A 13,184-nucleotide genomic window follows, 5' to 3' on the forward strand; every position below is an offset into this window, starting at 1 on the left:
CTATAAAAATGCCAAGAGTGGTGCAGTGTCCATGCTGCCCTGTCAGCAGGAGCCTGTCCATGATCCTGGGCCATGAATTGGGGTAGGGGTGTAATCCCCTCCAGAATTCCTAGAAATACCCTCCTGTTTCTCTTCCTCCCCGGCTCCCCTTACTGACTCGAACCATCCAGCTTCTTCTCATGTAGCTGTGCTCCCCACACTTTTCCCTGGCTGCTGAAGCTGGAACTTTGGGGGCTTTCCAGATACTGAACATACCCACGTGCTGCTCAGGAAGAGTCCCACATTCCACAGGTGCACTTGAAACACCAAGAGACTAGTCACTAGTAAGAGACTTCTAGTGATTGATCAAGAGGGTCGGGAACGAGTGGAGCCCAGGTAGCACAGGGAAGGCAAGTTGCTGGGCTGCCTGTTCTGGCTTGAGAGGAGAAGCAAGTACTGAATGAAGAGGATGGGAGGAGATTTGGGAAGAGTGGGTAGAATTTATTTGAGTGCTCAAAAGGGGCTCAGAGAAATGCATCCTGCCCTCTGCTCCCTTCTCACAGTATTTCCAGAAGGTGATTCCTCATCAGTTCGACAGTTGCCCGGACAAGTTGATCCTGAAGGCATATCAGGTCAAATACAACCCCAAGAAAATGAAGAGGTAAGTTCGCTCCCTCACCCTGTGAAAGATCCTAGACAGGCAACTGGCAGAAAAACCCCTCCCTGGGCTGTGCTGTTTCGAGGATCCTGCGTTAGACGTAAGCAGGAGGATAGGGAATGGAAAGGGAGCGTGCATCGCGGGATCCTCTAGTTATTCATTAGAGCCACACAGCAAGCAGCAGTGAAAATAGAGAAGAGATGAGTGAGTGCTGTGCGGAAGGACTCCCTAATAATGGAATTACTGCCTTCTCTGACAGCAGGTCTGATGGGTTTGTGGGAGGCCATGAAAGCTTTTCCACAATATAGAGACCAGGCAGGCTGATGGCAGCAGAGCTGCTTGGCCTTGGCAGGGACTCTGGCTTTGCTAGGAGTTGGGGGGGGGGGGGGGTGATTTTGTGTATCCAAGGAAGTGGGTATAGCTCCTGCCCCAAACTTCCATCTCCTGCTGTGCAAGCAGGAGATGCTATGACCTCCTGCCTTCCTCTTCTGGAAGATAGAAGCCTGCATTTTGAATCTCTTAAGTGGGGACAGTCATCCTGACACTTGGTGTGAAGGAGGGTGCAAAAGATAGAAAGATAAAGATCAGGCAAAATTGAGCTATTCCAATTTTCCTTGTAGTTCAGTTAAAGGACTAGTGTGTCAGTGGTAGGTCTTTAAGTTGATTACGAGTGTGTAAGACCTCAGCCATTCAGCTAGGGGACTTAAAAATATAATACTTGGGTGGGGCAGTGTGTTTGTAAAAATCAGCATATATGTAAAACCCCCAATCCAGGGACACTAATTTGCCCCATCATGCCCAGAAGCTTCAATATGTGTGGCCTGTTGCTGCATGGGCCTCAGCACAAGGCACTGCAGGGGAGCTGGGGTCAGCCTAAATTGTTAGCTCCTGTCCATTGCAGGTGTACCCACAGACCCTGAGCACTCTGCTGAGGGTAGGGGAGGGGGTGGGGGCGTCTGAAGCAGATTTGATCCAACCTGGCTTGCATGTCTGTCTCAGGCTGGAGAAGGAGTATGCTGCAATCAAAAACAAAGAGATGGAGGAGCAGATTGAGATCAAAGTAAGTCCTTCCTTTGCTCCATGCCCTCCTTGCTCTAGTGTTGTCTGAAGCACAGCAGCACACCGAGGGAAAGATTATGGGAGCCACCTGAGTTTAACTCCGAGAGCTCATCAGATCACTGCCTCTAATGCTTCTGATTGGTGCTCCAGCACCGTTATCCAAAACTAGACCTGTAGGGACAGAGATTACAGCTTTACAGACCTTTTTCCCCTGAAAAAGATCCCATGTGCTTCTTATAAGCATAACACAGATGCTTCCCTCTTCCATCTGGCATTTCACATTTGTGTAGCTAACTGCACTTGGGTACTGAAATTCCCCCAGCAACTTCAGTCGGATGCCCCCTTCGTTTCCTGTACGGTGGTGCTGCATGCTGTTAAACAGCTGCCATGTTCCACCCCAGAGACAGTTGCTCCTCAGAGATGAGCATGGTGATCCCTGTATATACTGTCTGGGTTCATAGAATATGAAAGGCACTATGTAAATGTAAGAGATTACTCCTACTTCATTCTTATGACTGAATTTGGCGCCTACCCCAAAGCACTGGCAAAGGGTTTTCTGCACCCCAGAAGTTCTCTTTATGTCTCTGGTCCATCACTTGCTGTGATTTCAGTTATTTCCCAGTAGAGGGCAGACCCAACCTATTTAATAAGGCCAGGCTTGTGTACAGGAAGCTCCTGTTGATGTCTCACTTCTTCCTCTGCAGAGGCTCCGGACTGAGAACCGCCTCCTGAAGCAGCGGATTGAGACCCTGGAGAAGGTGAGAGGCATGCCGGGCCGTGTGCGAATCCATCTTCTCCACTTCCAGACTAGCTTGGCTTCCAAAAACGAGGCCTTGCACAGCCGCCTCTCCCAGCTCACTATAAACGTGCCCAGGAAAGGCAACCGTTAGCCCAGGCCATGTAGGCTGCATCATAAGCTCACACCACTGCCTGGCATGTCAGTCTAATGCACTGTCAACAATAGTGATGGCTCCTAAAGGATGTCTTTGGAGCCAGGTCAAAGGGCAGGAACTATACGTACTCTCAGGGTGACTATTAAAGTGATGCTTGTGTGTTCAAACGTCTTGCAATCTGGATGAGATGCTAAAGCACTTTAAACCTTACTTGCCAGGTCACTGAACCGATGCTTAGATTGTTGTTTGGTTGTTTTGGTTTTTTAAATCTTCAACTGCAGAATAAAACGTATAGAGCCCAAGTCCGAGGTCACTTGTAAAAGCGTATCTCTGGAACTGACCAGAGTGCCTGGATTCTTTTCCCATGTGGCATTGACCATACTGTAGTGTGGCTTTTAAAACCTATTTATCCTGGCCTGAAATGGATTTGATTGCCCTGCCATTGAGTTTTGTACCTCAGCCTCTAATTCTGTCACTCAGCCTCACATTGTAAAATACGTCACACTACTTAGTTCTTGTGTGTTTTTAAAAAAAAAAAAAAAAAAAGATACAAAATAGCCAATCCGCACTGCTGTCCTGCATTCTGGCACTATAGTCCTGATCTTCAGAGATGCTGAGCACCTGCAGCTCCCATCCACCTCAGTAGGTAAATGTGGGCATTCAGCACCTCGGTAAAAGCAGGCTCAAGATGCTACTCTCCCTGACAGCACTTGCCAAGATCAAGTATTTAATATAATCTTTTCAGGTGGTACGTCCTCTGTCAAGGACTCCGGCTCTCATGGATTTTCCATTGCTAATTACTACAATCTTGTAGGACATCACTGAGAACATCTTCAAGATCTGCAGGCAGCATGTGGCCCTAAAGTCTGTCCATAGCAGCTCTCTATCCCCCTGGAACTGAAGGGTTCAGACCCAGCTAATCAGTGGCAGGTTTATTGCTGGTGAACGCAACGAGCAATTAGCCTTCTATCAAGGGAGACACTTGTTGGACAAATTCCAGTACAGGTTTGGGGTGGCTCCTGGCAGGCTGCCACTGTTTGCAACAAAAGGTAGTTAGGTGAAAAAGTTTGGACTCCCCTGCCCTAGCTGCTCTGGAAGACTTCTCGTCTTGGGTGCACTTATCTCACTGGGCTCTGCTGGGTTCTCCTCCTCCTGCTGCTAAGTCTTGCTGTCTTCTGTGCTTCTAGCTGTGGTTGGAGCGCTTGTGCAATGACTTTGTTATTGTCATGTCTATTTTTTTTTTCTTTCCTGCTCCATCTTTCCTTCCCTGTCTGGATCTCCCCTAGGAGAGCGCTGCCTTGGCAGACAGACTGATCCAGGTACTGTAAAACCTTTACTTTCATCTCTCCTTTCTTGGTTTTACATTTCAGTCCAGAAACAAAACAGCTGCACCCACTCTGTGTATGATTTGCATTTGCTTCACCTGTCTTTATACAAGGTCATAGCAGCACTCCTACGCCAGATTCAAAGGGCTGCAAGTGCATCCTTCCTTTATCACAAAGTTTCAGAGGTCTTTGGTGGGAGAGGGGACTTCTTAAACAAGTACTCGAAAAAGATTTTCAGGCCAGAGCCTCAGTTGCTATAAATCAGCAAAGCGCTATTAAAATAAAAGGGCCAGATCCCCAGTGGGTGTAAATTGGCATAGTGTTGTTGACTTCACTAGAGCACTTTCGGTTTACACTAGCTGAGGATCTGGCCCTTGATCTTTAGGCAGACATTCGTGGAGCGGCCCCCCTGCAAAAATTATTGCCCACCCACCCCTGGCTTTGCCTGACTAGCCAAGGCAGGCAAAGTGTGTGTGGAAAGGATTATTCTTGTTTTGCAGCTGGGAAACTCGGTGAAGTGACTTGCCCAGGGTTCCACAGTGAGCATGGGGCTGGGGTGGGAATTGGCATCCAGACCTTCCGAGGCTTGTGCTTCAGCTGCAAGACCATTCTTGTTGCTTAAATGGCACCACACTGTCAGGTATGCGTGTTGCCGGTCTTCGGCCAAGCACCAACTAGGGCAGAGAAGGTAATTCTGACAGCCACAGAGCTGGCCCCTCCACATCAGGCAGGAGCCAGGGTGAGGTGTGGGTGGGCAGCCCTGTCTGCTATACCTGGCTGGCGGATTCCAGAAATGCCCAGCTGCTGTAAAGCACATGAGGGTCCCTTTAACCACTGGGGCACAAGGTTGGGTGTGGGGAGCACATCCCATGATCTGGTGTAGCAAACCTGAGTAAAGGGGATCCCTACTATAACTGTGGTTCCTGCAGGACTTACCACTGTAACTATGCCACTAGCACAATAAGCTCCAAAGTGCCCTGCAGGGGCAGGTGGTTCTGCCTCCAATTGCCTCTGTATAAATCCTTGGTATGTCCAGATCTTGAATCCTGTGTGCAGATGTGGTCGCCCCATCTCAAAACGAGATATATTGGAATTGGAAAAGGGCAACAAAAATGATGAGGGGTATGGAACAGCTTCTATTAATCAGACTGGGACTTTAAGAGAGAGAGGTCTATAAATTCAAAACTGGTGTAGAGAAAGTAAATAAGGAAGTCTTGTGTTTATGAAGCATAAATAACAACAACTAGGGGTTACCAAATGAAATTAATAAGCAACGGGTTTAAAATAAGCAAAAGGAAGTATTTCTTTACACAACACCCAGGCAGCCTGTGAAACTCCATGCAGGAGGATGGTGTGAAGGCCGAGACTATCACAGGGTTCAAAAAAGTACTAGATAAATTCATGGAGGATAGGTCCATCAGTGGCTGTTAGCCAGGATGGGCAAGGATGGTATCCCTAGTCTGTTTGCCAGGAGCTGGGAATGGGCAAAGGGATGGATCACTTGATGATTTACCTGTTCTGTTCATTCCCTGTGGGGGACCTGGCACTGGCCACTGTCAGAAGACAGGATACTAGGCTAGATGGACCTTTGGTCTGACCCAGTTCTTACGCAAGGTGGGTCAATTCTTGTGTATGCAGTATAAGCAGCCCTTGCATGGCATTATTACCCTTCTTCTCCCCTGCCTCCGACATGAAGGAGCAATGAGCCTTGTTTTACTATATGTCCTAGTCAACTCTAGTTAAGAGGTCACTGGGGCAGTGTGATGAAGAGGAGACCCACAGTGCTGTGCGATGAGGGTGGGGGAAGACTCTAACTTTGATACCCATCGCCCCTGACTCCTAGAACTAGAAGATGGGAAGGACCCCAGCTGTGCCTCACTTCAGTCAAAACAAATTCAGGGTTGGAAACGCCCACCTCACCTGCAGTCACTATGGAAGTCTGCATTGCCATCTAAAAACTGGGCCAGGGTCTTCAATGCAAAACCGACAAAGATGGGGCAATGGAAGTCACTGGCTAACAGCATGAAGCTTCTGAGGCCAACTTCCTGATTGTATTGCAGCTCCCAGCTTTGCTGCTTCTACGGAAGCCAGGAGTGAGAGGCTCTAGAGCACGCTAGCATTAAAAGTAGCAGTGGGATTAGCACAACCGCTTATGTACATTAAGTATGTCGCCGAAGCTAAATTACTACAGCTTAGTCTCCACACTAGTTTAACTGAAGGGGTGAAGTTAAACCAATGCAAACCCCTGTGCAGGCACTTAAATGTATGTAAACCTGGTTTGTATCAACTTAGCTTAAGTCTGTTTGTTCCTATTTTAAGCTACATTGACAAATTGGGTTTGAATTAAGTTTTATGAGTGGCTACATAACGGGTTTGTACTGATTTAACTAAAGTGGCTTTAGTTAAACTGGTGCAATGTTGAGGACACTGAGGAAGGTGTTCACACTGGTGTGCATTCCTCTTCTGGGAGCAGGGGTTGATGGCTGTGAGTTCGTCATGCTGTTCTTTAAGTGCCAACAATTTGCTTAGTGCTGTAGAAGGTGCAAACTGAAGAGAGAAAGCAAAGTCATGGGAAGGACAAGGCAGGAATAACTAGCCCTGCCTGTGTTAAGGAAATTCACCCTTGTGTAACTAAACTGCTGTAATTAAATCACTGCACCCCTCTGAGATGCAGTGTACCTTAATCTGGTAATTAACACCTGTGTTAGTACCAGTTCTGCATATCATTACTGGTTGCACTCGAGCAGCTACATTGATTTATTATTTGTGTTATTATAACACCTTGGAGCCCCAGTCATGGCTCAGACCCTCATTTTGCTAGTTGCTGTACAAACACCCAACAGAATGATGGTCCCTGCCCCAAAGAGCTCCCCATCTAAGACAGTAGTCCCCAAACTTCTGAGAGTCAGGCCCCTCCTTCCCCCTGTCCATACCCTCCAGGGCCAGGAGCAGGACTGCAGCTCTGGGGGGAGGAGGAAGCAGACGGGGTAAGGGGGCCGAGGCTGGGGCAACAGCTGGGAGTGGGGCTAGGGCCAGAGTTGTGGCCAGGAGCGGAGCTGGGAGTGGAGCCGCAGCTGGGCCCCCAGTTGGGGGTGGAGCAATGGCAGGGATGGGGGCAGTCATGGGGCTGGGGGCAGGGCTGGGTGGTACTCCCTCCCTGCCCCCTGTGGGGGCTGGCCTGGTCCACCTTGCCCTCACGAACATTCCTCCTTGCTCCCCTAAGGGGCACAGCCTAGAGTTTGGGGACTTCAGATCTAAGACAAGAGGCAGCAGACAAGAGGCAGCCAACCAAAGCAGTACAAGAAACCAGTGAGACAGTACTGGACAGCCTGATCGGCAGTGCGCTCAACACACCAGCAGTCTCCCGAGCATCCAGAGTTTTGTAGAATTGTGGCAAAGGAGCGTTTGAAAGAGGACAGTGGCTTTGTGGGTATTTACGGAGAACTCCCAAGCTTGGGGGCAGGGGGGGAGAAAGGGGCTTGCTGTAGTGATCCCGCTCAATTTTGGTTGTGTAGAGACCGCCTCAGCTAGGGCCACATTCTCATTTACTCCAGCACCCCTTTACACCACTGATTGTGTTCACTTCCTGCTGCCAGCACAGTGTTCAGCAGAGTCAGCCCCCTTAGCTCTTCTTAGCTGAGAATGCTCCCTCTTCGGGTGAGCACAGCAGTGGGGAGTCTGTCGCCACACCACTGGGCCACCCTCGGGGGGAGGGAGCGTCATGGACTCTTTAAGTCAAATCATGAAAAGTGTGGCTCTTGGCCAGAGGAAGATAGAAGTCCCAGGGCAGTTTTCCTGAGCAGTGGGTCTCAATGAAACAAAAGAAACCTAACCAGAATGCCTCTTGAATTTCAGCCCCAGTGCATTCCTCAATGCCAAGTCCTCTGCCTCATCCAGGGCTTGCTCAGGAGTCTCCTTGGTTGGAGGAGACCACTATAACTTCCCTCACCTGGGAGGCCCAGCTATCAGTGCCACCTCCTAGCAAGCCACAGCTCCCGGCTCTTTACCCTGGCAGGCTTTCAAGGCCAGCTTCCTCCATTGTGCCCAGAGAAGAGGTTTCACCCCTTCCTGCATGTCCCACACACCCATGTCACAGAGCTGTGAGGAGAGGTTTGAACCAGGAGAAGGGGCAGTGGGTAGGTGGATCAGGCTGGAGGGCCTGCTGAATACAGAGATGGGAGTGGGAGGAGACATGAAGGCTGGCATTGTTTGCAGAGCTGGTGTGATAAGGTCTAATGTAGCTGTTATCTCGTTAGTACTAATACTTCATATTTACATTGCAAAACATTTCTCATGCCAGCTGCAGACAGCTCCTCTGCAAGAACAGCCACCTCTGGGGTGGAGAGAGGTAGCTAGTAGCCACGTAAGGGCGATGAGAGCAGATTTTGTCTAGAAACTGTCACTGAGCCCACTGTTGGTGAAAAATGTGGTGGTTCTCTTCACCAAGTAGATGGGACCCTGTGTCTGTACCCTGGTGAACATGAGAGAACCCGATTGCCCTCAGAGAGACAGGGCTAAATCAACCCTGTGGAGCTGAGAACAGAGGCTTCGAGGGAGGAAACAGAGCTCATCCACCGGGTGGCGGACACTGCCAGCTCTCAGCACCATTATGATGATAATTTAACATTTAGATGGTCATAGCACCTGGAGCCCAATCACATCGGTGCCTTGTTGTGCCAGGCACTGCACCCACCCACATGCAGAGTAAATGACCCCCATTGGCAGGGTGCTAGGTGCTGTACACGCCCAAAAATGACCACACAGAGTAAATGGCCCCATGCACATGCATACACAGGCTTTATGATCTGCACTGGGTGAGGCACTGTGCACATGTATGCACATGTGCACCCATGCACAGGGTAAATGACCTTTCGTGCAAGTTTTGCACCAGTCCCTCTGCCCAATACAGTATCCTAGGGCCTTTCAATTTCTCACCCATCAGGAAGTCACCAGTGCCTGATGCTCATTCTTGGATTTCTGGGATAGAGGATCCTCCAATCTGGTGAGAGAGGGTCAGTGGGAGAGCCAGCAGCCCCTGATTCCAAATCCCTCCCCTCTGCTCTAAGCACTACACTATGCTGCCCCTCGAGTACAATAAATACAAGTCAGGTGATCTAGTTCCCTGCTCTAACCAATAGAGACATTGTCTCCCAGTGCTGGGAATAGAACCCAGGAGTCCTGGCTCCCTCGTGGCACTCATCCTCTTGCTAGCAGGATGTTCGTAGGCCAGTCTGATTAGTAACTGGTTTTTTTGGAGGGGGTGTTTTGTCCAAGCACATCAGTGAATAAATGAGATATTGTGGCCCAATGGACAGGACAGGGTGCTAGGCGTCAGGCCCCCTGTACATTCTAATCCTGGGCTTTCCACTGACTAATGTGAGCTTAGGCAAGTCACTTCCCCCCGCCTTTATGTGCCTCAGTTTCCCCATCTGTTTCCCCCATTTACTCACTACTCTAAAGCAGTGTGGCCTATGCATGAAAACTGGTCTAAAAGGGATGAGCGTTAATATGTTGTATGCCTCCTTGTAAAGCAGGCAAGCATTTGTCCCAAGTTCACAGTTGTGGAACCCCAGAGGTTCCCCCACTCTCACCACTAGACCGCACTCCCCATCAAGATCTGAGACTCTAATCCAGGAGTCCTGAGTCCCATCCCTCTGATCTCACTCGATCACACTCTTCTCCCAGAGCTAGAAATGCAACCCAGGAGTCCTGACTCCCACCTCTGTATACTTTAGCTGCAAGACCCTGTGGCAAGTAGTACCTTTATACTCAGAAGGGGTAACTGGCACTGGAGCATTGGCAGCGGAAGGTTGGGCAGCTGCCGACAGAGCTATCTAAGGCACAGGCGGCCCCTTGGGGAATTCACTTCTGACCGGTAAATCTGATCCCACTGGGCTGTGATCCCAGCTACTGCGTGTGGCCCAGAGAGAGATTTACCATGCAGATGCACATGGAGCATGTTGAAGGTGTTTCCTTTGACATCCTCTTTCCTTCTCCTCTTCCCCCCCCTCCACCTCCCCCAGGGCCAAGTCACCCGCGCACAGGAGGCCGAAGAGAATTACATCATCAAGCGAGAGCTGGCGGTGGTGAAGCAGCAGTGCAGCTCAGCCACGGAGAACCTGCAGAAGGCCCAGAGCACCATCCGGCAGCTGCAGGACCAACAGGTGAGGAAGCAGGCTAGGGTGGCACTGCTGGGGTGGGAGCATGACACAGGGAGCCCGGTGGCACTGAAAATGCAGGCCTGGGGATTGGCCCTGCTTACCGGAACCCCTGGACTAGATGGGCAAAGCAGCTGTAAGCCCTGATGTGCAGCTTACCCTTGGGCAAATAGCAGCGAGGCCTGCCCATGCTAGTGCAGCTGCACATCTAGCTGGGTACGATTTAGCCACACGATGCCATCTTGGGATCCTGCATCCCAGATGTTCAGGGAGCTGCCATTTAGCTGCAACAAGAGAATGTAATATTTGTGTTAGGGTAGCACCCAGAGACCCCAACTAAGATTGGGGCCGTGTAGTGCCAGGCACTGCACAGACAATCCCTGCCCTGGAGCTTACACTCTAATGACGCAAAGGAAAGATTAATAGCCCCATTTTATACCTGGGGAAACTGAGGCACAGAGCTGTGCCCAAGAAGCATTTGGTAGAGCTAGGACTTGAACCAACATCTCCTGAGTTCTAATTCAGCACTTTAACCACAAGACCATATTTGGTCTTTGGACAGGGCTTATGGTGGATAGATTTAAATCAATGATTTAAATAATTGATTTTAATCTTATTTTGTGTTTGCACTTTTTAGTTATTGTTCTAAAGAGGCGTTGATTCTCATGGGTTGTTAACCATTAAAACATGTTGATTTCCACCAAACTATAAGCTTTACCCTAAACTTGGAACTTCATTTTTCTAACCAGCAGGATACACTATATTTATACACTTTTATTTACACAGTTATAGAGCTTAACATTCAGATTATTCAGAGTCTTAATGTTTACTTTTTTATAATGTTATAAAATGGTAAATGATGCATTTATTTACTACATGATTTTTTTATTTGTGAAGTTTGTCAAGCTCTATTTGGATGGAAACTGGAGTCTAATTTAAAATGTGCCAAAAAAAAAAAATTTTTTTTTAAAATATTAGTTAAATAAAACTACCTTAAATGTTCTGGATACGTAAGAAAAATAAATTAATCAAAACACATTTTTCATTTAAAACTAATTTATTTATTGAACAAAGAAAGTATTATCTGACAATGAGTAACTGCTTCTGGTAAACATGTCCTTCAAGATTTTAATATGCAGTGTATGTAAAGCTTGTTTCTCACCAACAGTAGTTGGTCCAATAAAAGATATTACCTAACCCATCTTGTCTCATTGAGATTTTAGAACTAGCAGATCTCATCCTCTAACATCTAGTTTTTATTCATAGATTGGAAAAGGTAAACAAGTTTTCCTCCTTTTTCAACTCCCAATTGGTTTCTTAACTTTCAGTGAACTAGTCATTGAACTGAACTATTTGAATAAACTGAAATCAAGAAAATATTCTCTTTGCACCTGTAGAAGAAGCTACTGCTGTCATAAACTCACTTAGCACTTCAACAAACTCTGGTTGCAGGTGCTGAGCCCATTGTCTTCCACCAGTTCAGTGGTTTGACTTTCTTTAAAACTTTAGCAGCAAACTTGTATTGTTTAATATTAAATGTTTTGTTTTAATTTAAACTATTTTAATAGATTACAGTCCGTTTAGGCCTTAACATATATTGCCATAACTTCAAATTTAATTTTAAATAGGATCATTTTTAAAAAGGAAAAATATGCACTTTAAATTTTAAATAATCCAATGTATGTTTTGAAAAATCAGTTGGTTTTTATTTATTTTAATTTTTTTAAATCATTGATGGTGCCTCTGCTGGTTCCACTTTGGTCACTGTTCTCTATAGTCAAACTCCCCGTCTTCCAAGAAGCAGAGGAGGTGAGCTTGTGGATTTCAGCAGTGGCCCTGGAGATGGGTGATGTAGCAAAGGTTGCTTTTTTGTGATCTGCATCTGTGGAGCGGTTTGCTGCACACGTGTTACTCATGCTGAATCCAGACCAAAGCCGAAATTCAAATCTTGCCCTAACAAACAGCTGAAGTGTGCCCTTTAGCAGGGAGTCCCCACTCTGGGGCTGAGCTTGCTATAACACAGTTAATATCTGTACTGTGAAAATAACTAGAGAGGAAGGACATAGGATGGCCTTGTGGTTAAGGCTTGGGCTGGGACTCCGATCTAGATTCCATTCTCAGCTTTGCCACTGACTCTCTGTGTGAGCTTGGACAAGTCCCTGCATGTCTCTTGGCCCCAGTTCCCCACTTGTAAAAGATGGATAACAATGCTCCCTTCCTTTGTCTTTTCAGACTCTGAGCTCTTTGGGGCATGGACTGTCTCTCATTCTGTCTCTGTGCAGCACTGGGGCCCTGATCTCAAATGAGCTTTCTAATTGCTGCTACAATAATTTTGGACATGTACTGTTGATAGCTGTGGGCATTAGAGCTGCTGTGAAGTCAGGGCTGAACCACTAAGTGGAAGTTACGGAGATGAAAGCAAAAGCAAAGCAAAAGCTAAGTGTGTGTGGAAGGGGCTCTTGGTGGCTGTGATGGTCTCACATACACACACTCCCATGTAAAGGTCACCATGTCTCAGCACATTGCTGAGAGCCTGATCTCTTTGCCACCTGTCTTTGCCTGTCTTTGGCAGAAGCTTTTTGATCAGAGAGGGCTTCTTCTGAATCTCACAGGTGTCCTTGCAAGTGGGAAAAACGGCCAAACAGTAGGTTGTTTTTTCTTGGGTGGGGGGAGGGCTTCGAATCCCCCCCTTCTTTGTGCAACTGAAGTCTCTGGTATTTTACCCCATCAAAAAATGCAGAGCTCTCACCAAATGGAGACAAGTGCTTAAAACAGTGCTCAGCGGCTCTTCTTCGGAAAGAGCCCCAGGTGAAAGCTCTCCAGGAGAGAACGCAGGACTGTGTGGTTACAGGGAGAACAATAGTGCCTAGAAAGCAGACCTGCCTACGGTGGATGGGCAGAAAAAAAGAACCTAGAGGTTTGTCTGCTTCATGAGCTCTTCTGGTTCATCCAAAATGGATTCTTTGTGGGAAGGAAGGGCTGGTCTTCTGGTTAGAGCACAGGACTGGGAATCAGGACTCCTGGGTGCTGTTCCTGGCTCTGAGTGGGGTCTAGTGAGTTAGCAGGGGTCTGGGTGGTAGGACTCTTGGGTTCTATTTCTGGTTTTGCCACC

At 47.9% G+C, this 13,184-nt stretch overlaps 1 protein-coding gene across 5 annotated transcripts in view; it reads left to right on the plus strand.

Annotated features, from left to right (window-relative positions):
• Positions 1-13,184, plus strand: part of EVI5L (ecotropic viral integration site 5 like) — an 87,478-nt gene that overhangs the window by 42,613 nt on the left and 31,681 nt on the right. For 4 of the 5 annotated variants that reach the window (XM_074935294.1, XM_074935290.1, XM_074935291.1 and 1 more), the window contains 5 exons: positions 543-640; positions 1,637-1,697; positions 2,401-2,454; positions 3,876-3,908; positions 9,938-10,078. In XM_074935294.1, the coding sequence (XP_074791395.1) occupies positions 543-640; positions 1,637-1,697; positions 2,401-2,454; positions 3,876-3,908; positions 9,938-10,078 (387 nt within the window). The remainder of the gene's footprint in view (positions 1-542; positions 641-1,636; positions 1,698-2,400; positions 2,455-3,875; positions 3,909-9,937; positions 10,079-13,184) is intronic. The other variant, XM_074935293.1, reaches the window with a different exon arrangement.

The sequence above is a fragment of the Natator depressus genome, chromosome 20, assembly GCF_965152275.1.
Source record: "Natator depressus isolate rNatDep1 chromosome 20, rNatDep2.hap1, whole genome shotgun sequence".
Classification (NCBI taxonomy): domain Eukaryota; kingdom Metazoa; phylum Chordata; order Testudines; family Cheloniidae; genus Natator; species Natator depressus.